The sequence below is a fragment of the Parasteatoda tepidariorum genome, chromosome X2, assembly GCF_043381705.1.
Source record: "Parasteatoda tepidariorum isolate YZ-2023 chromosome X2, CAS_Ptep_4.0, whole genome shotgun sequence".
NCBI classification, from domain to species: domain Eukaryota; kingdom Metazoa; phylum Arthropoda; class Arachnida; order Araneae; family Theridiidae; genus Parasteatoda; species Parasteatoda tepidariorum.
The window spans coordinates 48,810,443-48,836,554 of record NC_092215.1 but is presented as its reverse complement, the minus strand read 5'-3'; the positions used below and the strand labels follow the sequence as shown (position 1 = coordinate 48,836,554).

Below are 26,112 nucleotides of genomic sequence, written 5' to 3'. Positions count from 1 at the left end.
ATTTAGTGCTCTGAATTTCTTCTCAATGTTAATTTAAAGATTCTAATTTGTATCCTTTGGTTTAACTATTTTTTCTGATACTTTCACATCAGTTCGATTGGCCTTAGCATAATTGTTTGTTGCACGTGCTTGGCGTGAGAATTAAGTCTATTCTGTCGAGCAATTACAATACGAACAGTTTGTCACTAGTAAAAACAACCGAGTATTGATTGCCGCCGTGAGAATGTTGTGTGACCAGAAAATCGGGAAGTAATGTTAATAAAATAGACAATATCGTAAAAATTATTCACTATTCTTTTCTAACGAATTGTGATTCAACGCAAGGTCATGGCTCTGTATTTTTATGAAGAAACTATTCAAATTCTTCGTCACAACGGCACATTCAGAGGGTTGTAATTTATTTACAGTAATAAAATTGTTGTGATATATGCCGTTGTGTTACAAATAAACTCTTCATGCTTAGCATAAATAAACTTATTTTGGTTTCGGGCTATTCATTTAACAGCATTTCTAATGTAACGAAAATAAATACGAACATGAGAAGTATTTTTATATTCTGCAGGTGAATAGGGATTTTTTTAAAGTTTCTTATGTTTTTAGTTTTAACTACGTGTATGCAAAATAATGAAAGTGAATGTTACCTTGTCTAAATAAACATATAATATGCAGAACATAGCGGAAGAAAGTAGCATTTATATTTTATTTTATAAACGTCGTTTAACAGCCAACCCAATTTTGGGTTTACGACTACTAATGTTCAATTCCGTAGCCCTGCAAATTTGAACCCAATCCAGAAGACAAGGGAATTCCTGGATCAAGTACTGGGCGAAATATGCCTTCGTAGATGACTTTCTGGTGAAACTAACCCGTATTTGCGTTATATTCAGATAAAAAAAACACGAAAACCTTTAACGGTTAGTTCGATGACAAAGGGACTCTACCCCATGATCCGTTTACCACTGAGGCTTCTGCACTGTGGTCGGTGCGAACCTGGTGCTGAATTCGTATCGACCATCCATCGCTGGGATTCGACCCTGTTCACCTCAAGTATCATTTATGGAAGATATTGAGATATCTCAGAAAAGAAAAGACTTAATAGAAAATAGAAAATACTTATTAAGGCTTATTTAACAATTTTTGAATGCCTTTGAGCTTTTATCGAAGTGAAGAAGGTTACAAATGCAACAAACTGTCGATAAATAACTTTAGAAAGTCTCGTATTTCTAAGATCCTTAAAACGCCTTGAGTGTAAACGTTATTACGGGAACATTTTTAGCGATATTTAGTCAATGGGACACTTATAGACAAGAAATAATGGCAATTAGTTCTGCATAAATTGTATCTTTAAGTATGGAACAGCAGGTCAAGACGGAATGGTGAATATAATATTTGATTACTGCAACATAGGCAAAGTCAATATTTTCCAGTTTCCATACAGACCCTGTTTTTTTTTTTTTTTTCCGGACGAAGTTCCTTTCAACTATTTCCCTCGCATAAAAAAACTAACATTTTCAATATTATTACTAAAATTTGTTGCTATAATAACGCAAGGTTGGTATAAATGCAAATATTTATTTAATTTTAAAAAAAAAAAAACTAAATATTATACCTGTAATTCACTAATAACAATTCGAACAAGTATCCTATCACTAACACTTACTAATACACTTACTAACACTTACTATAACAATCAATATTATTACCAAAATTTGTTGTTATAATAATACAACGATGGCATAAATATAAATATTTATTAATTTTTTTTTTTGAAAATTTTGAAAAATATTATTTATGTTATTCACTAGAAATAAAAATAAAAACAAGTAGCCATTATGTATCTTAACACTTATAGCATTTTATTTAGTGTAGCACATTGAACAGGCAAGATATTTAAAATGCTAAATTCTAATTTATTTACAGTTATAAAATTGTTGTGATATATACCGTTGTTACAACTCTTCATTCTTATCATTAAGAAACTTATTCTGGCTTCGGGAAATTCACTTAACATACAACGTTGACAACATACGTTTGCAACTTTCTTTTAATTACAATATTATTATAAACACTACATGAATTCTCCAGTTTTTTAAACTTGAAACTTAAGGAAAAAAAAATTTATGAAAACCACTTTTAGTTTTTTTTCTCAAATAAAGTCATCAAATGTATAATGTATTTCATAAATATATATTTATTCGCATAAATTTCATAATTATTAGGGGGACCGGAAAGTAATGTCGTTTCTGCGCATTAAATATTCATTAGTTTTAAAAATCAATTCATTTTTTGCGATCCATTTCGATTCTTTTTCGATCCGGCATTCAAAGGTTGTTGCTAACGAAGGTGAATACAAAATTAATTAAAAATAAAATCTTGATAACAAATATCACATGCACCGAAACGACATTACTTTCCTGTCCCCCTAATATAAACTTTTCCGCTTCAATTTACAAAATTTAAAAAAAAATTAAATACCTAAAGCTCCCTTCTTAAAGCGTAAATAAGCGTTATTTTTCAACAAAAGCAAAACTTACGTTTGTTAAAAAAAAATCATTCAAATTTCGTTACGTTGTGATTAGCATTTAGCAATAACGCCCAAAACCAATTAACATGTTTCTTTTAGTTTATCCTTGAAAATGAGTTAAAGTTTTCGATTACAAATTTTTTTTTTAAAAAAAAAATACTTCATTTGTACCATTTTATATGAGAATACTTCACAATATTACATATGTGCTTACGTTATCTTTAAGAAATAGTGCATTGTTATTTATTGCCACTGTAGTTGTAAATTTAAGCTTAAAATTTCAATCATGTATGATGGTTTTTCCATGTCTGGTCCTCAAAATGGTAATTTTTTAAGCCGTTGAAACATGTTCACCAATATTTTTTTGCTTGAAATGAGTTATCTATTAATCTAAATGAATTAAAAGCGGTTGTCAGTTTCTGACTCTTTTTTTTTTTTTTTTTTTTNTTTTTTTTTTTTTTTTTTTTTTTTTTTTTTTTTTTTTTTTTTTGCTCAAACGTTTTTACTACTCAAACTATCTTATTTACTTCCTCCGTTTACTTTCTTTCCCAAACATTTATTATCTTGGGTTACATAACAATCTTTCATCACCTTTACCTTTTGAATGATATCCAGAGTTGCTGTATTATAGCCAATTACCTCACTTGTACCACTTAATTATACAAAAAATCAAATCATATCACCATTTTCTTCATCTGAAATTCGATTTTTCTTTGGTTTCGTCTTTTCTTCTATTGTACTGTATGGTATTTCTCCTATTTATTTCTATTGAACTTATTTCTGTTCATTTTATTTTCTTAATGGTACTGTATGGTATTTCTTCTATTTACTTCTATTGTACTTATTTCTGCATATTTCATTTTCTTAATGGTACTGTATGGTATTTCTCCTATTTACTTCTATTGTACTTATTTCTGCACATTTTATTTTCTTAATAAACTATTTGCAGCCTTTTTGTTGGGGGTGGGGCAATGGATGGCAGATGCTACTCTGAACGCACAGCGCCTGTACTTCCTCAGCTTTATAAGTAACTTATATTAACTATTAATATTTAATTTAATTTTACCCATTGCATCATAACATCAGGGATCCCCCTGGACCAAATGACTGGTCAGTCCATCGACCTATAGTGTTGCCATCTATCGTGATCTACACTTCTTTTCATAGTGATTCTCTCAAATTGATGCAGTCACGTGTGCAAATTGATGCAGGTCATCAGTATCCACTATGTGCCCCTTATGGGAGGCGGGACAGGGTTAAGCCGAGCTTTTCTTCTATTGTAACATATTCTATTGTAACAATTAACATAAAATTGGGGTGGCTCTGAAGATTAAGAATGCTTTTAATTTTACCATTCTTAAACATGAACTGAACTTCCAGACAATTTGTTGATATTATTTTTAACTTCCTGAAGGATAGGGAAGCTATTTACTTAATAATGACTGTATTACTAACAAGAATATTAATATGGGAGTGCCGTCATCGCTTGGGCCAATACTCTGGTTGGTACCTGTCAATATTTTTAAATATTCATGCAATAATATTACAAAAGGGTAGTATGAATTCCCTTTTATCTCTTTTGCTTTCAGCTGGTTTAAGGATGCTTTTACCTTTTTGATTTTATTAAGCTTTAACTTTTTGCTATATTTAACAACTTTTTGCCTGTTGCTTTAACGTCCCCTTTTTAGGGATTTATTCATTTTTGTCGATCAATTTTTACCAACTTTTCTTGTTTGTGATCTTGACGGGGTCAGTTTTTGCTATATCTGTAAACGGAGAATCACGTTCTGTATTTTCGACTTCCAATTCTTTTAAAATTTATAAGAGTCATTTGACTCGTTGTGAATGACTTGGTCATTAACAATACATTTGCTTTTTATAAGTATTGTATGTAATTTTAATGTATAAATATTCAGTTGCTGCTATCGGCATAGTTCGTATTTTCTTTGATTTTTAATAAATGCCACTGAGGAGTTTCTCCGTGTCTCTGGTACGAATCTGCGCCTTCTCTCCTGGGAAGGGGGGGGGGCTATAGCGGCAAATAATATATTCCAATTTCCGAAGGCCCTTTTTTAAGGCGGTATGGCCATGAAATTCGAGCAAAAAATCTGACTCATTACAGAAAAATGTTACTTATTTCATCAAATGTAGATTTAGTTTTCTCGTTTTTTTATGTTGACCTTTTCCCACGCAATAAATATGTTTATAAGTATTCCGAAAACTGCATAATGTTAAGCACGTTCATGTAAACGACGAATATCTGCTGGGCATTTTTTGAAGCTAGATGTCCTTTAAAAGTAAGATTAAATATTAAAAAGTAGAAAGCGTGACACGTGTTTTCAATTAATGAATGTAGTTGCTTTATCTGTAGGTCAGGCATATCAGGGTTAGTAATAGAAAAATATTTTTTTTAAAAGTTTTTTAATTTTTAACCAAAAAAAATTTCTTTTTTTTTTTTTTTTTTTAGAATATTTCTGTTTATTGCATCGAAATTGAAAATTATATAAGATAGTGACAAAAAATATTTTTTTAGTATTTTATTCATGCTCTTTGCATCTTTTAAACTGTAATTTAAAATCAGTTACTATTACAATTTATTCGAATTAATGAGCTTTTATAAAAAATTATTTGATTTATGATATATTATTTTGGATGTATGAAACAAATCACAAAATAGGCATATTTTTCGTCATTAAAAACTGCCTTATTTATAATTTAGTAAAAAAATAAATGACCCATACCTGCAAACGACTCTAACATGTTTTTAAATTTAAACTAGTGGATAAATTTGTGTTTTCCGTTATTTAACATATCTGAACATTTCTCTTTTTAGAGCAAAACAATTTTGTTACTTCTTTGTGGAATGTCTTGAAATAAGTGTCTGTTTCTAACAAATATATTTATACGTGATATAAATGACATATTTTTTCTTCAGATATTCTGACGTTGGTTTTCGATATTTTCTTGAATCTCCCATTTCCACAAGTCAAAGGAGAGAAGATGATAGAATAACATACATCAATAAAGGTAATTACATTATTTTACTATAACAAAACATTATTTGATTTACAAATCAATTTAATATTTTTATTTGCAAAATATTAAAGTAGCTTATTTATTATAAGCTGTGAAACTAGACTTCTTTTTATTCTGATTTAATTCATAACACCCCGTTTTAGAGAGCTTTTTGGGTAGTATAGCCGACATTTAACCTAAACCTGATCTGTGGAGATGCAAAATGTTATAAGGAATCACAATAAATTTTGTAAGGAAGATTTTTATGTTGTTACACGCGATAGAAGCTATTAATTGTAAACTTTAATATTTTTTATTTTACAAAAAGCTTTTGCTATTTTTAATTTTTAGTGAATACACATTTTTTGCCAGCTCCCTTCAAGTTTAAGATTACTAATTTTATTTACTACTGACTTTCTACTTATTTTAAATGTATGTATTTTTGTAGAATAAATATGCAAGCAAAAAAATTTATCCTCCTAAAATATAGATAAACTTTATAAAGATTATTATATAGGCAATTTTCTTTATTTAAAACCTTATCTATAATTTATCCAATCACTCGATTTTACAAGTGATATTGAGGCACTTATGCTTGTAAAAATTAAATGTATTTTTTCTAAAAAGTTAGTTAGTAGTTTCGTAAAAGTTTTAGTTTTTACTTTAGTTTTCGTAAAAGTTTTTTAAATAAACATAATTTATTTTTAGCTTTAAAATCAATACAAAAATACAGAGTGCAGCACATAGCTCACCAAATAAATAACATTCGTTGCGCTTTTATTAACCAGATCAAATAATAAGTATGGTTCACATAGTTTTATTAATTTCTTTTTTGAAATAGGTCAATTTTATGGGATTACTCTTGAATATATTCCTGATCATGAGAAAGCACCCAAGAGTACTACAGTCAAGGTAACTCCTTTTAACTTATCTAACTAACCATTCTAATCTAACTTATCTAACTTTTAACTTATATGAGCAATTCTACAAATAAACGCCAGTTAGGCGGCCAAAAAAAAATAAAAAATTTTTTGGGAGGCACACTATTTCTACATGAATTTTCTTCTTCTTTACACCCTAAAAAGGCGAGAAAAAATCATGAACATGAAATTTTTTCTTTGTGACATACTTTAAATGTGACATACTCTTTCTGACATACTCAGATAAATCTGAGCCGTTTATTCAGATAAAACGATTTTTACATAAATATAATATTATTATAATGTCTCTCTAATATGTATTTATAGAGATTTCATACTATAAGATTATATTTTAGTATAAAAAACAAAACTAAAAAAATTTAATCAAAGTTCGTAAATTGAAAAAATCGGGAAAAATTCAAAATTGGTATTTTGTCATTTAAAGTATGTCACAAAGAAAAAATTTCATGTTTAATATTTTTTCTTGCTTTTTCAGGGTGTAAAGAAGAAGAAAATTCATGTAGAAATAGTGTGCCCCCCAAAATTTTTTTAATTTTTTTTTGGCCGCCTAACTGGCGTTTATTTGTAGAATTGCTCATATAACGAACTATGTTTAACTAACCATTCAGATATTAATACTGAATTAAATTGAACTTCGAAAAGTTCAGCTCGTGTAAAGTTGGCTTAACAATAATATCATGCTGCGATTTTAATAAGGTGGTGAATTCGCACCCAGTGAGTTGAGTATTTAAGTAAGATTAAATTGCATGATTATGATACAACCTTATTAAGATTGCAGCAAATTTGGGCGATATTATTGTTCAACACGGTCCAAAAGTATTGAAGTTAATTTAATCGTAAATACTCCAGTGGAAGTTCTTTGAAACAAAAAAATGGAATAAATTACTCTTGGAAAAAATTTCAAATTTGAAGTAAAAGCTAAAAAATATCTTTTCGAAGAATTTCCAAACTTTATGACATGAATTAAAACATAAATTTTGTTTTATGCAGAGTTACATTATTTTTATTTGTATTTTACTCAAAAATTTAGATTACTGCAATAAAATTGAAAGTTAAAACAAAAGCAAGGGGATTCTGCATACGAAGGGATTTGGTTTTTGCTTAAAAAAACCCAGATTGCCGAAACATGTTCTCATATTATTTTACTTCTTTATAATTGACTATATCTTTTAATGCAAAATATAAATTTCTTTTTAGTAATATCTTCCAAAAGTGAAATGACTTTTTGTCAGTAATAAACTTTCTTCTCTGGTACACGTTTAAATTAATTTATTGCAAAAAAGGACAATCAGCAGTGCTGCAGATAGGGTTCTTTTCAGAACGTGTTTCAAAGCATAAAATATTTGATGAATTAAATAAAGTTCATTTGATTTTCTTAGCTTTTAAATTTCAAAAATAAGTCTAAAAGTAATTTCTAAAGGGAAAAAATCAATTTTTATTGCACGAAAAAAGTTTGATTGTTTGATATGCCTTGTTGTGTAATCAAAAAATTGCTCGGTAACTTAATGATAATCAATGAATTATATAAAGAATAATGAAGTTTAATTTCCATAACAATCGTTTGATTCAGCAAGAACAAGATTAAAATTAATTTCTAGCAAGAAAAAGGTTTTTTGTGAAGGATTAAATATTTAGTTAGAAATAATTTTTCAAATAACTAAGTTAGTAATTTTTAATTATAAATTGAAATGCGTTCATCACCATATAAAAATGTAATTTTATAAGTTACATGCATATACGTAAAAATTTATTTAAAATTTCACATGAAATAAATATTCATTTTATGACAATATATTCCCTCGTGAACTGTGAAAATTTTATTCTAACTTCCAAATTAAATTCATGGCCATAAAATTATTAAAAATTTGTAAACGGAGGGGACGGTCTTCTGGAAATGAGAAACTGGGGTCATATTCGGTGATCATTTTAAGTAAAAATCATTCCCCCTTCCAAATCCAATTCATGAGGGCCATAAAATTACAGAAAATTTATAAACTGAGGGGACGATCTTCAGGAAATGAGAACTGGGGTCATATTCGGGGGTCATTTTAAGTAAAAATAATCCCCCCTTCCAAATCAAATTTATGGCCATAAAATTATTAAAAATTTATAAACGGAGTGGAGGTCTTCAGGAAATGAGAAACTGGGGTCATATTCGGGGGTCATTTTAAGTAAAAATAATTCCCCCTTCCAAATCAAATTTATGGCCATAAAATTATTAAAAATTTATAAACGGAGTGGAGGTCTTCAGGAAATGAGAAACTGGGGTCATATTCGGAGATCATTTTAAGTAAAAATAATTCCCCCTTCCAAGTCAAATTCATGGCCATAAAATTATTAAAGATTTGTAAACGGAGTGGAGGTCTTCAGGAAATAAGAAACTGGGGTCATGTTCGGAGATCATTTTAAGTAAAAATTATTCCCCCTGCCAAATCAAATTCATGGCCATAAAATTATTGAAAATTTGTAAACGGAGTGGAGGTCTTCAGGAAATGAGAAATTGGGGTTATATTCGGAGGTCATTTTGAGTAAAAATCAACAGGAATGGTTATGAACTCGAAAGTTTTTTTATGCAATTATTAAAACATGAAAAATGTTTTTTACTGATTCAGTTAGTTACATCCCACTTTAGCTTCATAAATTTCCATGTTTGGATAAAAGTGCAACTAAAAACAAATTTAAGCATCTTATTATTTAATAAAATATTGCTGGCAAACATACGCTATCAATTGTTTGCAATATGATGAACGCATAATCAAATATTAAATTAGATCTTATAATTGCGGCAATTATTGAATAATCGATTCGTGAAATACTTCCTTTCCTGTCAAAATTACAAAGCCTACATAAGAACCAGAAAGAAAAACAGCCTTATTTTCACAATTAAATGTGTCGTTTACTATTGAATGCATCCCTTTCTTTTTATTAAGCAAACAAAAAACCTTTTCAACTCTATGTAAAATCAATAGATTTGAAAAGAAGGTAATCCCTGATTTGCTTGATGTCCTTATTATTCTGTCCAGTCACGAAATCTTATCAGACAGTCACGCTCTTCGTTTGTCAGTGAATCTTTCTATGGCCTCTCCTTTCACCCTAAAAGATCTTAGCGAACTTTTTTTTTCCACTTCAAACCACGAAGATATATTTTACCACCCTAATTTCGTCAGCTAAATTAGATTGTTCGATATAAAGTTAACGCAACTCCTTTTTTCTTTGCTTCTTTATAAAAAATTTAAAAAAAAACTTAATTTCTGTCAAAAGAAAGCATTAAGAAGTCGCTTTTAATAATCTCACTCATTAAAATTATATCATCTTAAATTAATGATTTCTATTTTGAGTTTTATAATATTTATTCATTTTTTATACTATAGCACAAGAACCATATCCTCTATAATTATTAAATTAAGTTTAATGTTACTTCCGTATTGAAAATATGCTAAAATAAGAGCACAAAATAAAAAGCCTGATGACCAGTGGATTTTCAAGTACAAAGAAGAAATTTTAATTGTTCGAGGGTTGAAAGTTAAATTAGATTCCTCGGTTTAAGTTTAATAGTAGTTCCTTGAAGAAGTTGTTTGAAAGTCTAATCTTAGATAGACTAATTAATTTGTTCGATTAATATTTTAAATTACGTAATCAGACAAAGTGCTTTCTCAGAACTTTTCTTTCGCTAGATTCGGGTTCTTAACCCTCAAAATATGGGAGAGGAGGTAGCCACAATATACACTAGTGTAAGAAATTTGCAGACTTGGTCGATTATCTCCTTAACTATTGGACCGATTTTAATGAAATTTGATATGTGCATACATTGATACAATACAAAACAAATAACCATTCAACAATTGTAATACACGTGCATGATCGTGCGCAACACTCGTTGGAATCGGAAGGTATGAAACAGCAGTTGCTGAATAAACAAAAAAAATGGGTTAATAGGGGGGTATGATCCCCTCTTAAGGTCTTGCAGCGGGATTTCATACTTGAAATAAGGCAGTTTATCGTTTCTTGTGGCAATTGGCCTGAATTGTTCTGTGGCAATTTCATGCCTTCCCACTCCAGCGAGTGTCCCACGCGATCATGCTCTTGTCTTACAATTGTTGAATGATTATTTGTTTTATATTGCATCAATGTATGTACTTATCAAATTTCATTAAAACCGGTTCTAGAGATAATCTGCCACGTTGCAAATTCTCTTAATTTATTAGACCAGTGTATTTGTTGAGAATGCAGTTACCCCTTTATGTTAATTTCAATTTTTGCCATATCTACAAAACTATTTTAGCAAATCAAAAAAGTTTTAAACAGGATCATAAAATTTGTTTATCCAAAGATAATTTCACGAAAAAAAATATTTTTTATGCATTTTTTATTATTATTATTATTATTTAACTTAGTAACAGTCGAAAAAATTTTAAACTGTCTACGAACTTTTACATTATTTCAACCGATGAATAGCAAAATCCTAAACTCGAACGGAATGGATCAAACAATTTTTGAATTATGAAAATACTAAAATAAAGCTTTTTGGAAATTTTATTTTTCAGAAACAACTCGTCAAATTCCGTTCACATTTTGCATTTTGTCACGTAAAATTATGAAGTTTAAATAAAGTAAAAATATGCTTAAGTAATTAAGTTACATTTCAAAATTTTTTATTAGATTTAACTATAAAAATAATAATAAACATTTTTATATGGCTATATCTTTAAATGTTTTATGTTTTATAATTTCTTTCAAAACGTTTTTGATTCGGTTAAATAGCTAATTAAGATAAATAATTAATAGTTGAAGCTAATATCCTTTAAAGTTTTAACAAGAGACTTTCATAATTATTAACTTTCAAAATTATTTACTAACTATAACAACTTTCATAGTTGTTTACAAGCAATTATCATAATTATTTAGAGTCAACTTTCATAATTATTAACTATTAACTTTCCAAATTATTTACTATAACAACTTTTATGATCGTTTGCAAACAATTATCATAAGCCCCGGACCCCCATGAAATTTGACCATTATTATTTGGAGTCAACTTTCATAATTATTAACTATTAACTTTCAAAATTACTTACTATAACAACTTTTATGGTAGTTTATAAACAATTATCATAATTATTTAGAGTCAACTTTCATAATTATTAACTTTCAAAATTATTTACTACAACAACTTTTATGGTTGTTTACAAACAATTATCATATTTATTTAGAGTCAACTTTCATAATTATTAACTATTAAGCTTTTAAAATTATTTACTTGGAAAACTTTTATGGTTGTTTGCAATTATCATAATTATTTAGAGTAAACTTTCATAATCATTAACGAAGAACTTAACAATCCTGATAAATCTTTAAAGTTATCATATTTATAATGTTTCCTGCAATCGTTTATTAACAATAAGATAGTGATAGGTTAAGTACTCTTTGTTATCACGTCGTAATAATGCTACAAAACTTTTTTTTTATTGTAGAAAAAAAAATCGAATTTCTTTCTTACTATGCATCATCTCAAACATGATGAATTTCTCAATGTTTATTAAATCATTTAAGAGACTATGTTACTAATTTATATGGATTCATTTGTAACTGTCAGAACCACTACAATTAACCTTCAACTTACAAATCACGACCAAAAACTCCAATATGGGAATTTGATATAAAAATTGATACTCGCTTCGACCCTTCTTGCAATGCACAATGGAAATCATCTGATTTTTCTGCTGAAAGTAGGTCACTGAAAATTAGGGCCGTAAATAAATCAAGAAAAATGAAAAATAATATAGATAACCTTTAAGAGAAACTAAGAATCGTAGGAGTACAGTCAAGGAAACCACCATTGTTATAAATATTGTTATTGGATATTATCACTTATACAGATCTTTCTGAATCCCGCATGAGAGCCTTGGATAAGGGGTTACTCAAATTTGTAGTCTCTTCTAAGTCAAGTGTTATCTCTCGAAAATCCAGTAAAACAGCCTTGAAGAACTGAATATTAAGAAGAAAATTGAAATCATTTCTGTTATTTCTTCTTAATATCTTTTTTTTACCATCGTTTCTAAATATTATACATGAAATCCATGAATAAGATATATGAGTGTCGTAGGTGTCTGCTTTTTGAGTGGAGGGGGAAGGTGTTAGTAGACAAAGTTAAAATTCAAAGTTACAATAGTGTCTAACTTTCACGCGTAAAAAATCGAAAATAACTTTTTCCATCGCATTTCTTAATTTTTTAATTAAATCAATGAGTCGTGAAATTTTTTAAAAATTTATTTGTAATAGAGATTGAATTATTGAAGGTATGATAGAGCTGTGAAGTTGGGGCATTGAAAGTTCGATTTCGAATACGGACTTTCAATAGACCCCGACATTATATTAACATTTTTACCGAATACAAGAAAAGTATTAATATTATTAGTAAGTTAATGTTAATTTTAAATTACTTCAATTTTAAGTAGGGTAAGAGTTCGAAGTATCTAATTTCTAATTAGATACTTCGAACTCTAATGTTTCTCTACTCTAATAATTTCTAATTAGATAAATCGAACTCTAATATTTCTTTACTCTAATAATTTCTAATTAGATACTTCGAACTCTAACACTTCTCTACTCTAATATTTTCTAATTCGATACTTCGAACTCAAATATTTCTCTACTCTAATAATTTCTAAATAGATACTTCGAACTCTAATACTTCTCTACTCTAATATTTTTTAATTAGATACTTCGAACTCAAATATTTCTCTACTCTAATAATTTCTAATTAGATACTTCGAACTCTAATTGCCTTCATTTTTATAACACAAAAGTTAAAAGATATAATTTTTTTAAAACGTATTTTAACAAAATATTGAAAATTACGTAGCACAATTACTAAAAAGTCGAAGAGTTAGATATCAATATTTGACTGTTATAGTTGTAAACTATAATATTTATAACATTATCTGATTATCCACTGATATAATATCAATATTATAAAGTTGTCCCAATAATTGTACTACAAGACGTTTGCCCTTTCATCCGAGGTGAGCTCTAAGCCCATCTAGATATTACTAAAGGGCAGAGGGGTCTAACTGGAACAAAACTTTAACATTGCTCTCTAGATGAATTTATTATTTCCTACGCAATTCTTTTTTACACAGAATCAAATAAAATCAAATTTAAATCAATGAGGTTAATAGTTTCGAAACTAAAAGTGGTTTTATTAATAAAAAGTACGATTTTTAACTTGCACCAATTTACTTGTCTGATACAGCTTTTCAAATATATAAAGTATTGTTTCCTAACTTTTTTTTTTACCTTAAATTGAATGAAATCAAAATTAAGTCTCTTTTTTTACACTGAAATTGGTCAAATAAATAACATTCTAATTATCATAATATTAAAAACTATTATAATAATAATAATTATTGTAATATTATAATTATTAAAATAATTTTTTGGTTTTAGTCTGTCGTTATGCTTATGTTCAGAGAAGAAAAAGCACCCGACGAAGAGTTGAAAGCTTGGCAGTTTTGGCACAGTCGGCAACATTCGGTGAAGCAAAGAATTTTAGATGCTGGTTCGTTAAGTTTATTAGTAAATTATATTTATATATATTATATACACTATTGTCAATTTTGTATTTGGTTTGCGTTGTTGTTTATCCTTATGCTGGATTATATTCTCAGCAATAAAGAAACTATTAATATAACTAATATGAACTATTTACACTTTTTAAATAATCTTTTGTTTTTCAGACACTAAAAATAGCAGTGGGATAGTTGGCCAAATAGATGAAATAACGCACAATGCCATTGCATTTTATTGGAACCCACTTGAAAGCCCTGCAAAAGTAATAATTTTATTATTATTTCCAAATTTTTCTTTTAATATTGAAATAAGATCTTATAAACAGTTGGTATTTTTTTTTTCAGTTCTTATTTTTTTTTAACTTTTTCAAATTAACTTTTTAAAACTTTTTAAGCTGTTATTTATTAACAGTTCATAAATAACAGCTTAAAATATAAGTTTTCAGTTGGTTTTAATGGTTCAGTATAAGTATGCAAAACATTAGTTGGTTCATATTCGTATAAGAAACCTTAGTTGGTTTTGTAACGTTGGTTGGTTCAGTGTCAGCTTATAGAACATTAATTTAGAGGAAGTGCATAAAAAAATTGGTTGATTCAGTGTTACTATACAAAATATTGTTTAAAAAAGATAATTTGAATAGATAAATACAGAAATACGCCGAATGTTAATCTGACATTACTTAAAAAAATAAATAAATAAATAAGCCCAAGTAAAGTTATAATCTGTAATGATGTCTTAACCATAGAACCAAAAACCCTCTAAAAATACAAAACTTCAATAATAAAAAAAATCATTCGTAAATATCAAGAGTAACTACGACTAAACAATATTTTCTTCACAGGTGAACATAGCCGTGCAGTGTTTGAGTACTGATTTTAGCAACCAGAAAGGTGTAAAGGTAAGAACTGTATGTCTATTTTTAAAGTGAACTATTAACTGCTAATTTAAAAAAAATAGGTTACATAATATATTTCCTTGATTTTTTATATGTTACTGATTTTCATTTATTAGATTTTTAAAGACTCTCGAAATTGTTACGTTTTTTAATAGTGAAAATATATATCGTAACAAATTTTTTTAAAAAAATCAAATCATTTTGGAATATCTTTAATTAAAAAAGATGAGAAACTAAAATAAACCCATTCAGCACATTGTTTTGCAAAGTTAAAAGCATTAGCATTTATTGTTAAAATAATTTAATCGATGCTTCATTATCATTTATTATCAAAATAATTTAATCGATGATTATATCATTTATTATCAAAATAATTTTATCTATGCTTTAATAAAATTACCATTTATTGTCAAAATAATTCAATCGATACTTCATTATAATATTATCAAAGAAATTTAATCGTTGCTTTATTAAAACATTATCATTTATTGTCAAAATAATTCAATCGATGCTTCATTGTAACATTATCATTTATTAACAAAATAATTTAATCGATGCTTTATTGCAACATTGTCATTTGTTGTGAAAAAATTTATTACGTCTACATAATTTTACTTAATTAAAATAACCGACAAAAAAAGCTCCGAACGTTTCAGACAGTTTATTTATTACCTAAAGCAAAAAATATCCTGTTTTCTGCAGATATCACAATTTTTTTTTTCATGTTTCTGCTGTAATGGTTCATAAACATTGAAGAAACGTCGCGAACAGCTAGAAGAGAAGTTTGTTGCGCTGCTGACTATTTATTAGGAAACAAAATATATTACGCAAAAGTATCGATTCAATTTTGCTATTGTTTTTTTCTTCCATTCTTTTAAAGCATGACTCAGAGCCGTGATGGCTCAGGGGGTGGAGTGTTCGCCTTCCAATGAGGTGAACCGGGATCGAATCCCACCAATGGCTGGTCGATACGAATCCGCATCCGGCTTGCACCGACCACAGTGCTGACATGAAATATCCTAAGTGGTAGACGGCACACGGGTTAAAGTCCCTTTGCCGTCAGGCTAACTTTGGGAGGTTCTCGTGGTCTTTCTCTTCATTTAACGCAAATGCGGGTTAGTTCCATCAAAAAGCCCTCCGCGAATCAAAAATTTCTCCCTATACTTTATCCAGGAGCTCCCTTGTCTTCTGGATTGGGTTCAAAATTACAAGACTACGAAGTTGAACATTCGAATCGTAAGCCCAAATATTGGGTTAGATCTTTAACGACGGTTATAAAAAAAAAGAAGAAAAAAGCATGACTTAAGTAGTTCATGCATTTAGTAAATCATATATTGAAAAATCTGAGGGCTTTTTATAAATTTATTTAAACCCCTCCTTAATTTTTTTTCTACAAAATTTATAAGAAAATTATAAATAAATGATTTTTCAGATTTGGTTTTTTTACAAATGTACTCATTTTCCTAAGATGACACTATTCAGTTCTATCTGTCACTTTATATTTTACTAAACATTCCGCATGGAAAACTGTTTCATTCAAGACTTTTTGATCTTCTTCTTTACGGATCTTCTTTCCGTATTACATTATCTTAAATTAATTTCTTGAAATTAAATTAAATTTTTTTCTTTTTAAACTCTCAAAACAATTTGGATCTGCGGTATATAACGTATATAACAGTTTTAAAATGGTCATTCTGAATACAAAGATGTAAAAAGCATTTTTGTTCCGTCTTAAGTTATTATTCCAAACGAATTGACTCGCTACTGTAATTAAAATTGTTCTTTAACGAGTCACTATTTACTGTAATTTACGACTGTTCAAAGAAGAAAGAGCTTTTCTTATGAAGTAGATTAACAGTCACGTCAAAAAACAACTTTTTTAGTGTCTTTGTTCCTCTCTTTCAAAATCACTTTTGATGCTTTCTTCTTCAGATTGAGACCACGAAATCCAATTAATTGTTATTTCTGACATCACCTCGTTTAAGTATAGATTGACGCTTTTTTCTTTTCTTTTCTTCATTATTTGTGTTGACTTAACAGGCACATTTACCAAACTTTTTTTTTTAAACCAAATTTAAACAGAAACGAAATCGAAAAAGTTTCATTCTATTTTAGTGTTTTTACTTTTTACTTCTCCGAAAAATCATTAACCACCTTATTTACTTAGCAACGACTGTTGAATATCTTCTTGACCTTTTCAATTAAAAATCCACCAAGAAATAATAGAGTTTTGAACTAATCATGAAATGATAAAAATAGACAATAAGACAATACTAATTTAACTCGTGATCAACTTAGCTTAAGATCATTTTTTTGACGCGATAATTTTAAACCAATCTAAAAATAATTTATTTCTTTAGATTATCAGGTAATATTAACGGGTCAAATAATAAACAACTTTAGATTTACCTTAATGACGATATAATTTTAAGACCATTTAAATAAAATAATAGAAATCTTAATCAAATAAGCATGATTTAGAACTAACAATTTCATGACGTTAATAGTTTTTAATACATTTTAATATCTTGATCCAATAAGGAAATAAACATGGTTCAGAATTTACAACTTTAGACGCATCATTATAACGTTTTAGTTTGAAATTCAACTAAATATATTCGCTCTTGAGAAAATAATCATCAAATAAATCTGGTATAGAATTAACAACTTTAACCATATCTTAATGACGAATCCATTCAGAAGTAGTAAAACTTTTAAACCAATAATTAAATAAAAATGGTTCAGAATTAACAACTTTAAACATATATAGACTTTATAATTCATCTGAAAATAAAATCACTCTCGGGCCAATCACATTGAAATCCTATTTTTATACTTGTAGAGAAAAGATTTCGAAAGTCAGCTGACATTTACGTTATATAAGTTGAAAGTAAAATTATCCCTCTCGGCAATGATGTTTCGAAGTCATTGACACTGTAATCCATCTACTAAATGGAATATATTTAAGATAGATAAACACAAGAATTATATCTTGTATGCCTTGATTAGATAGTACCTTATTTCTAACCCTACAGTAAATGGAAAATGTTCAGATGCATTGCATTAAATATAATTTCTCATTCTATTTATAATCAAACTTTTGCGCACTGATTTGTCTCTTAAAAGCTTTGATCCTACTGTATTTAACACCAGATACACTGGAATGCTGTTTTAGAAAATATTGCGATTCGTTTTGCAAATATTAATTGTCCAGATTTTTTTTTCTTTTTTTCTTTTTTGCTTGCATCACATTAGAGTCTGTTTTTTTTTTTTTTTTTTTTTTTTTTTTTTTTTTTTTTTTTTTTTTTTTCCTTTGCTTGCATTACATAAGAGCCTGACTTATGGTAGAGCTGGAACCCGTAAATGGAATATGCTTGCTTTCATATACAATGCATGAAGTTTAATCAAGCTTAAAAATTTGCAATTAATAACTATCTTTTAGAATTTTTAATCCTTACTTAGAAAAGATGTTATTAAACAACACATTCACTTTTCGGATTGGCGTTCTATTTTACAACGTATCTTTTAAAAATATGGGTGTTGTCCATATATTTTTTTTCCATTGATGGTGTCTCACTGGAGCTAGACTAATGAGCTGTTGGAGACGGTCTTGGATTCATCCTTAATAATGATCCGAGGACAATTAATGGCGCATGCGCACACTACACAACCACGATTCTAATCAGAGAGTTGATGATGATTGCGCAGATCTGATAGGCATACTTTTTATTTTATTTAATAACCGTCGTTGAACAGCCGACCCAATTTTATGGGTTTACGACTACTAATGTGCAACTCCGTAGCCCTGTAATTTTGAACCCAATCCAGAAGACAAGGGAACTCCTGGATCAAGTATTGAGAGAAATTTGCCTTCGTGGAGCACTTTTTTATGGAGCTAACCCGCATTTGCGTTACATGGAGAGGAAGACCACGAGAACCTCCCACGGATAACCCGATGGCAAAGGGACTCTAACCCATGATCCGTCTACCGCTAAGGATATTTCACGTCAGCACTGTGATTGGTGCGAGCCGGGTGCGGATTCGTATCGACCAGCCATCGCTGGGATTCGAACCTGGTTGATCTCATTGGAAGGCGAGAGCTCTATCCCCTGAACCATCTCAGCTCTGATAGGCATACTGTAAAAGGTTTTCGTGCATCTGAGCACCAGAAATGCTGGCAACTACTTCATACCAAAAAGATGTTTCACTAAGTGTTCCGCAAAGCCAAAACGAAAGATAGTTAATGGTGTACTGAAATACCTAAAATGCCCTTTTATACTATTTGGTGTAAAGTTGCTGCACCATGTTTGTTATTCAGCAATGCTAAAATTTATAATTGCAGTAAGATGTAATTCACATATGAATTATCAAATGTACTTTTACGATACAATCTGAAGCACGAATCACAAATTTAGGATTCATATATACAATATTTCCTAAAATAAAATTAGTTGTTTAATTAAACAGACAGACAGACGGAATATTATTATAAATTCGTACCAAGGCGAAGTGAATAGATGTTAAATATTATAAAATTATTTTATACAATTGACAGATTTATGTAAAATTTATGAGAACATAAATACATTTATTACGCAAGTAAAAACGTGCATGCGTTTTATAAAAATTTATGTGAGTAATTTGTGTTATCTATCCGACAAGATGATTGTAATTATTTGGCAAATAATCGACCAAAATCAATATTTTTTTATCAGTAACGGGGATGGAAACTTACTTTGCAATAACCAGTAAGACCAGTTACTATGTCCAGTTTTTCGATTAAATCCAACAGGAGGAACTCATGTTTTGACAGTACACTTGTAAGCAAACGGCCATCTATAACTCCATCTATAGGCTGCCATATTGTCACTGTGACATCGGGTCACAGGGTTGCAACTTGCAATTTGGACTCTTTCCCTCTTTAGGGGGAGCCGCATTAGAATTTCTGGTATCCAGCACCTGTTTATCAGCCTCTATGATTGATAAGTGAGATTTTGTGAGTTTTTCGATTTAGTTATCACGCGCTTCTTCTTTGATACATTTGAAACTAAAACTCTGGCTGTAGTATTTAATAGGGCAGAAATAGGCTCGCTAATTACTTCAATTTTCTGGCAAAAACAAGCGTGTGGTATTTAAACCAAGACGTTCCCCGCGATTATGCATTTCACACATTTACCGATCACATAATGTCGTAAAATCTATTTCCCCCAATCCAGGGAAAGAGCCAACACCTCCTAGAAGAAAGAAGGCCTTGGCACGGATCAATTTAGTAGTCTGGCGTAACGAACATAAACTGCGCAGTGGGTGAAAAATAAGAAGGATGTCACTACGTTCGAACTACTAAGCTGCGCAGTGGTGGTTAATACAAAAGATATCATTACGTTTGGACTACAAAATGATCAAATTTCTTGTTTATTGTAACCCGTGCTGAGGGGTTTCTGGGAGGTATTGAGTGAGCAATGGCGTCTCATAGCTGCCTAAAATCCTTTTTCACGCCAAGCTGCTTCCAAAATTGTTCCTCAACATGGTTTCCTCTAACAGCGTAATAAAAACGTAATCATTCAAATAGGGGTACAAGCTTTCCCACGTATGTTTATTTGAATATCGTCTGAGAAATATCCGTTGATTCCAAGAACTGATGAAATTGAGGTGCAATCCACTTTCTACTTTCGAAAGACGATGCATACTCCTCTTGATGCCTTTTTGCCTGCCTGCTGGGCTGCATCACTTCTCTCAAAATGGAGAGATATCTCTTCAAATGAATCAGGTTTTCTTTCAAGATGATTAGAATCAATTGAAGTCTATTTTATCTGACTTTCGTTGATGACAGTTCTCCTGGACTAGTAATGATACTTTTTTTAGGTACTTTCAACAAACTTCATCCCAGGTTGTATATTTCTTTAAATTTTATTTTTAGAAGATAAATTTACAAACAAAAACTCGATTGCATTTTAAAATAAAGTTTTGGTCGGAGGAGCTGGAGCCTTGCATTCCTCCGGTCGGAGCAGGGCTAAAGAGAATAGAAGGGCTAGTTCACTCCGCTCTTAGAACTTAAGCTACGATTTCCCTCCTCATGACGTCACTGTGTCTACAGATCTCGGAGATCGCAAGCAAAGATATTATGATAACTTTGCATCTTTCTCTTTGTAAAAATAAGTTAAACATTTTCTGGTTATTAGCTTTCAAACTTTACGTAATTAACACTTTATTTCCGTTTATAAACATAGTTCAAAAAAACTTTCTTGGCCATTATATTAAAAAAATACCATTTTAAACTTGTAAAAATATTTTACTAGTTTGCGAAAATGACACAATAAATACTTTATTTCAAAAAGTTCTGTTTTAACTTTAATTATTAAGAAAAATTAAAGCATATATTGGCACTTTTTTATCTACATATTCTGTTATAACAATAAGTTGAGTTAAATTTAGAATCCCTAGTTTTTAAATATGCCGTTAAAAGCAATTTGTTCATACTTAATCATTAGGAAACATCAACCTTATACGCTAATTACTGAAACAAAATAATAATTTAGGTTCATAATGACATTAGAAATTTTACAAATGTTATGGATATTTAAATTTAAGAGAATATAATTTTTAAAGAAATCATAAATATTTAGAATAACTACATTAAAAATATGTTATGAAATTAGGAGAATTTCAACTATATACTATATATTTTATTTATACTTTTTATTTACATTTTAATTTTCTTTGACTTTATCTATTTTTTAATTTTTTTCACCTGCCTTTCTTTCTGAAGTAACGAGACGGTTTCTAATTAGATAATGAATTTTTATAAATCTTAACGATAGAATAAACGTATTTCCGTTTTATATTAACTGTGTCATTTCGGAATCCATTCTTTACATAGTTGTTCATTTACTTTAGGGAACACGTTTTTCCTTTTGTTTTCTTATCAGAATTTTTGCAAGTTGCAATTGCGCATACTGGCATTTCGATAATAGTTTTAAATTCTTGTAAATTCACTGCAAAAACTGAAGAAAGTCATTATAGAAAATAACAAATGTCTTAGAATATGTCACAAAAAAATGCTCCAATATTAGTTAGAGCTAGCAAGGCCGAACGCTCCGTTCTTGAAGTAAAAGTGTGAGCTTTGCGCCAAAGTGACGTCACTAGAGAAAATCGGAGGATTGGCGCGGCGAGAGTTTCTTCAAAGGAGTGAACCAGCCCTGCTATTCTCTTTAGCCCTGGGTCGGAGGGCGTGCTTGCGGGGTGGTGTTGCCCTGGTGCGTGCGGCTCCCCTGGTCCTGGGCCGCCTGCGGGGGTTTTGGTCCCTTCGAGCCGCTATGTGGGTTTGTGATTGCGGTCACTTCTTTTCATACACTAACAGTCACTATCTTGTAATTGCACAATTATTTGCCTTTAAACTTCTATCAATGGTCCAAAAGCATTTGTTGTATAATTAAAACATGCACTTCCATCATTTCCCACATGAACTTAGTTAAATTTGCTCCAAAATTACACTACTTCCTTCACCAACGAATTGCTGCAAATTGGTGAAAGCTTTATCAATTATTGGTGTTAAGATTTAACTACGCCATTTGAAGTGTATAAGTACACTCGATTCTGTATTAACTTGAAATAAAGTAACGATTCAAACAATTGGCCGTGATAGCCTGGTTGGCTGTGCGCTGGACTCACGCTAGTGAGAACGGGAGTTCGAATCCAGCGGGCCGAAGACTCCCCGTGTAGTAAATGGTGACTGGTGCACGGTAAATATGTTGGATCACAAAGTCCTTCTTGTTCCCATAACAAATCAATACCTCTGGGGGTACTGAGTTAGAGATTGATCGTTCTCTGGTTCAGGTCAAAATTACGATCTGTGGATGTATTAATGGGTCCGCCCTATAAACGGGTGTGACGTATGGGCATGGCAGAAGTTGAGTTCTTGGCCACAGATGGCGCAACTGAAAAGCAAGAGCAATCGCACCCCTTCTTCCTTAATGGCCGACGGCAACAACAAAAACAACATACACACAAAATTAGACGAATTCGGATAGGTATTACACCATAGTTTCTAAACTACATGTATAATTTAGTTACTAAAACCCCCTCATCAGAATGTTTTATGTTTATCACTTTTGGCTTTTATTTCTGAAATTAATAGTGCATATTTGAAAAAGTTCATACAATTAAAAATTTGTTCGACTAAAAATTACAGGCAGAATTTTCTTCATTTTATGAGCTGTTTGAAAGTATTAGTAATAATAAAATTAAAGGAAAATACTTAATATTACAAAAAACAATTGAATATAAGAGTAATTACGAAAATTTGAAGTTCTCAATTTTGAGTCCATATATTGTCTTGAATTTTTATCTTATATCTTTAAATATAAAATCGTTAAAAGGAATATAAATTTAGTCTCTTGTTAACTTTATGTTTAGCATAATTTTGAAAAGGACTAATCGCATTCAATTAGAGATAGATTAAAATGATCTAAAATAGTTTGTCTCAAATATAAACATCCTCAAAAAACTATGTTAACCTCTTAATATAACTCAATAATTGCTCATAGTTTGAAAATGTGTTTCACCTAAAATATTATTTGTGCTGCTTAATTCGCATAGTTTTTTCACTTCATTTTTATAAGGACATTAAGAGCTGTCACTAAAAATCATCCTTAATATTTAAAAACAACCACATGCATAGCAATAGATTTCCCGTTATAATTTCTTTTTCTTACGGCGTAATTTCTTTTCTTCGAATTTTTTTTCAACTTAAAATCTCTCCGAGAATAATTTTCGTAGTGAAATGAAAATTGAATAACAATTTCATGCAGACTCTGTATTTTGTAAAAGCATGAACACACAAAAGTGAGATAAACATACACTTAAATATATTTTATTTAAATATGGTGGTGAACAAAATAATTTTAAATTAAATTTATGAAAGCAAGGAATAAATAGGAAGCATAAATTTTACTACCTCTTTAAAAGTAAAAATGTGTAAAAGTGGACAGTTATGGTATTTTATATATATATCTGTTACGTATTTGGTATAGTATTTATTTTATTATCTCTTTACTTTATTTCATTTATCTGCATTCAAATTAGCATTAAAACCGCATTTAAATTTGCATTATAATAATGATTACTATTATTTGTTGTACAAATTGAATGATTTTGTAATTTCACCAAATTTATTGAGAAGTAATAGAAGTTAAATATGTTTTTTTTTCTTTTTTTTAAGAAAAATATTTGCAGGACAATAATTTCTGTTATTATATCGACATTAAGGACAAATTTAGTAACGTTAGCTTATTTGAGGAAAAATAATACTTCTAAATTTCGTTAATTATTTTAAAGTTGGTGGTATAAATAACATAAAAATCCTTTGTGTTTAAAATTTAAGCAGCAATTTGTCAGTTCAAATTCCAAATTCCCACTTAATTGCTTATCAAATAAACCACCTAGAGGAATAAAATTTAGCTGCACCAAATTTTTTATATGAAACTAACGTTTCTGGTTTAAACAATTATTTATGGTCCTCGCTTAGTTACACAAAGAAGAGAAGTAAAAGAAGCGTTTTTATGAAATGTATGGAAGTTAAGAAGATTAGATCCTTGAATAGGGAAATTCAGCTACAGACAGGTGGTTGTTAAGTAGTAATCAAACTTGTTACCAGTTACCCTTTGACAAAGTAGTCAATTTAATGTATGTTAAAACATTCTTTAATTACAGAATTCCTCAGTTAGAAATCATTAGAATTTTAGTGTCCATTAGCAATGAATTGTTTTTATATAAATTTAAATACAGTTTATATTTAATGATGCTAACGATAGCAGTTCTGATTCTCCTTTATTTATTGACTTTATTCCGTCAAAACATTATACAGTCAAATCCCGTATAGTGAACCTTTAAGAGACCGAAATTTTGGTTCCACTAACCATAACCGGGACATCAATACATCCGTTCCGCAAGCAATTTTAACTAATGTTTCCAAACTTCCCCCTTTTATTACACATTATTTAAATAAATGACCAATAAAATGAAGTGCAAAAATGACTGAAAAATAATACGTAGTAAAAAAAAATGTGTTAACTTTTATTTTTTATTACTCGTCGTCTTGCGTACAAAAAAAAAGATTAGTAGGGGAGAGTGGAGTCAATTGTAACATTTTTACTTAGCTATTTTTAACTAACAAAAATCTAATATATTATTAGTATTAATTGACAGACGAATAAAGTAGACTATACTCTACTAGAAAAAAAATACCTTATTTTAAGTGTTATTATATTAGTTATCAACAATTTTTGACAGTCATGCACTTGTTACAATTGTCCCCACTTACGGGTTCAATTGTAACAGTTCATGAATTCAACTAAAACATAGTTAATTATACATACTATCATAGTTGTGATATATTTTTTTATTGATCAAAATAGTAGTGGTATTTTAGGAGTAAAAATAATAATGAGCAGGGACCTAAAAGGTTAAACTCTTAACTTTAAGGGGTTAAAAATTTTAATTTATGCTGTGAAAGGTGACAAATAAAATAATGCACATGCAACATAATATAAATGGTATAGGAAACTATTGGTGGTTCTTAAAGAGTTAAGTAATGGTTTGTAGACATAAGATTATTTATTTTCAGCTGTTACAATCGTCCCTTTACTTATTATTACAATCGTCCCCAAGACGCCATTTCAGCTTCATTTGTTAAAAACAATGCTAGTTAATTAACAAAACTAATCTTTTTTTCTTTGAAATGTTAATTAAGGTGTCCACTTGCATATTCGGTTAATAATTTTTATTTGTTTAAACAAAATTACTTTGTTACAATATAATATTCTAATACCAAAAAAAGTATCTACGTAGCGTAAAATATCTTTTGAGATGTAACTCTTTCAAAAGTACATTAAAATGGTTGCCAGCAGGGGTGTACATGTAGATTTATTAAATGCACCTTGTGCGCCACCTAGGAACCAAATCTAGAGCCCGACACTAGAAATTTTTGCTCTGTTACAATCGTACCCTGTTACAATTGACCCCACCCTCCCCTAATCTTTAGCTGATGAGTAATCCTCAACATCAGATATAGAAACACTTCCCGACTCTCCGATAATTTTTCCTGAATTTATGTTATCCCGTTATTTAAACCTGTCTAACCATCCATTCGAGTACATAAAATTAGTCTCACC

General features: G+C 29.6%; 1 protein-coding gene across 3 annotated transcripts in view; it reads left to right on the top strand.

Moving 5' to 3' along the window:
* The window catches only part of LOC107449518 (grainyhead-like protein 1 homolog), a 171,024-nt gene that overhangs the window by 86,484 nt on the left and 58,428 nt on the right, over positions 1–26,112 (top strand). For 2 of the 3 annotated variants that reach the window (XR_011638357.1, XM_071188166.1), the window contains exons 5-9: positions 5,460–5,551; positions 6,381–6,451; positions 13,927–14,038; positions 14,217–14,311; positions 14,891–14,956. Coding sequence is in view for 2 of the 3 variants with exons in the window: in XM_071188166.1 (XP_071044267.1) it covers positions 5,460–5,551; positions 6,381–6,451; positions 13,927–14,038; positions 14,217–14,311; positions 14,891–14,956 (436 nt within the window). In the remaining variant the exon portion in view is untranslated. The remainder of the gene's footprint in view (positions 1–5,459; positions 5,552–6,380; positions 6,452–13,926; positions 14,039–14,216; positions 14,312–14,890; positions 14,957–26,112) is intronic. The other variant, XM_016065069.3, reaches the window with a different exon arrangement.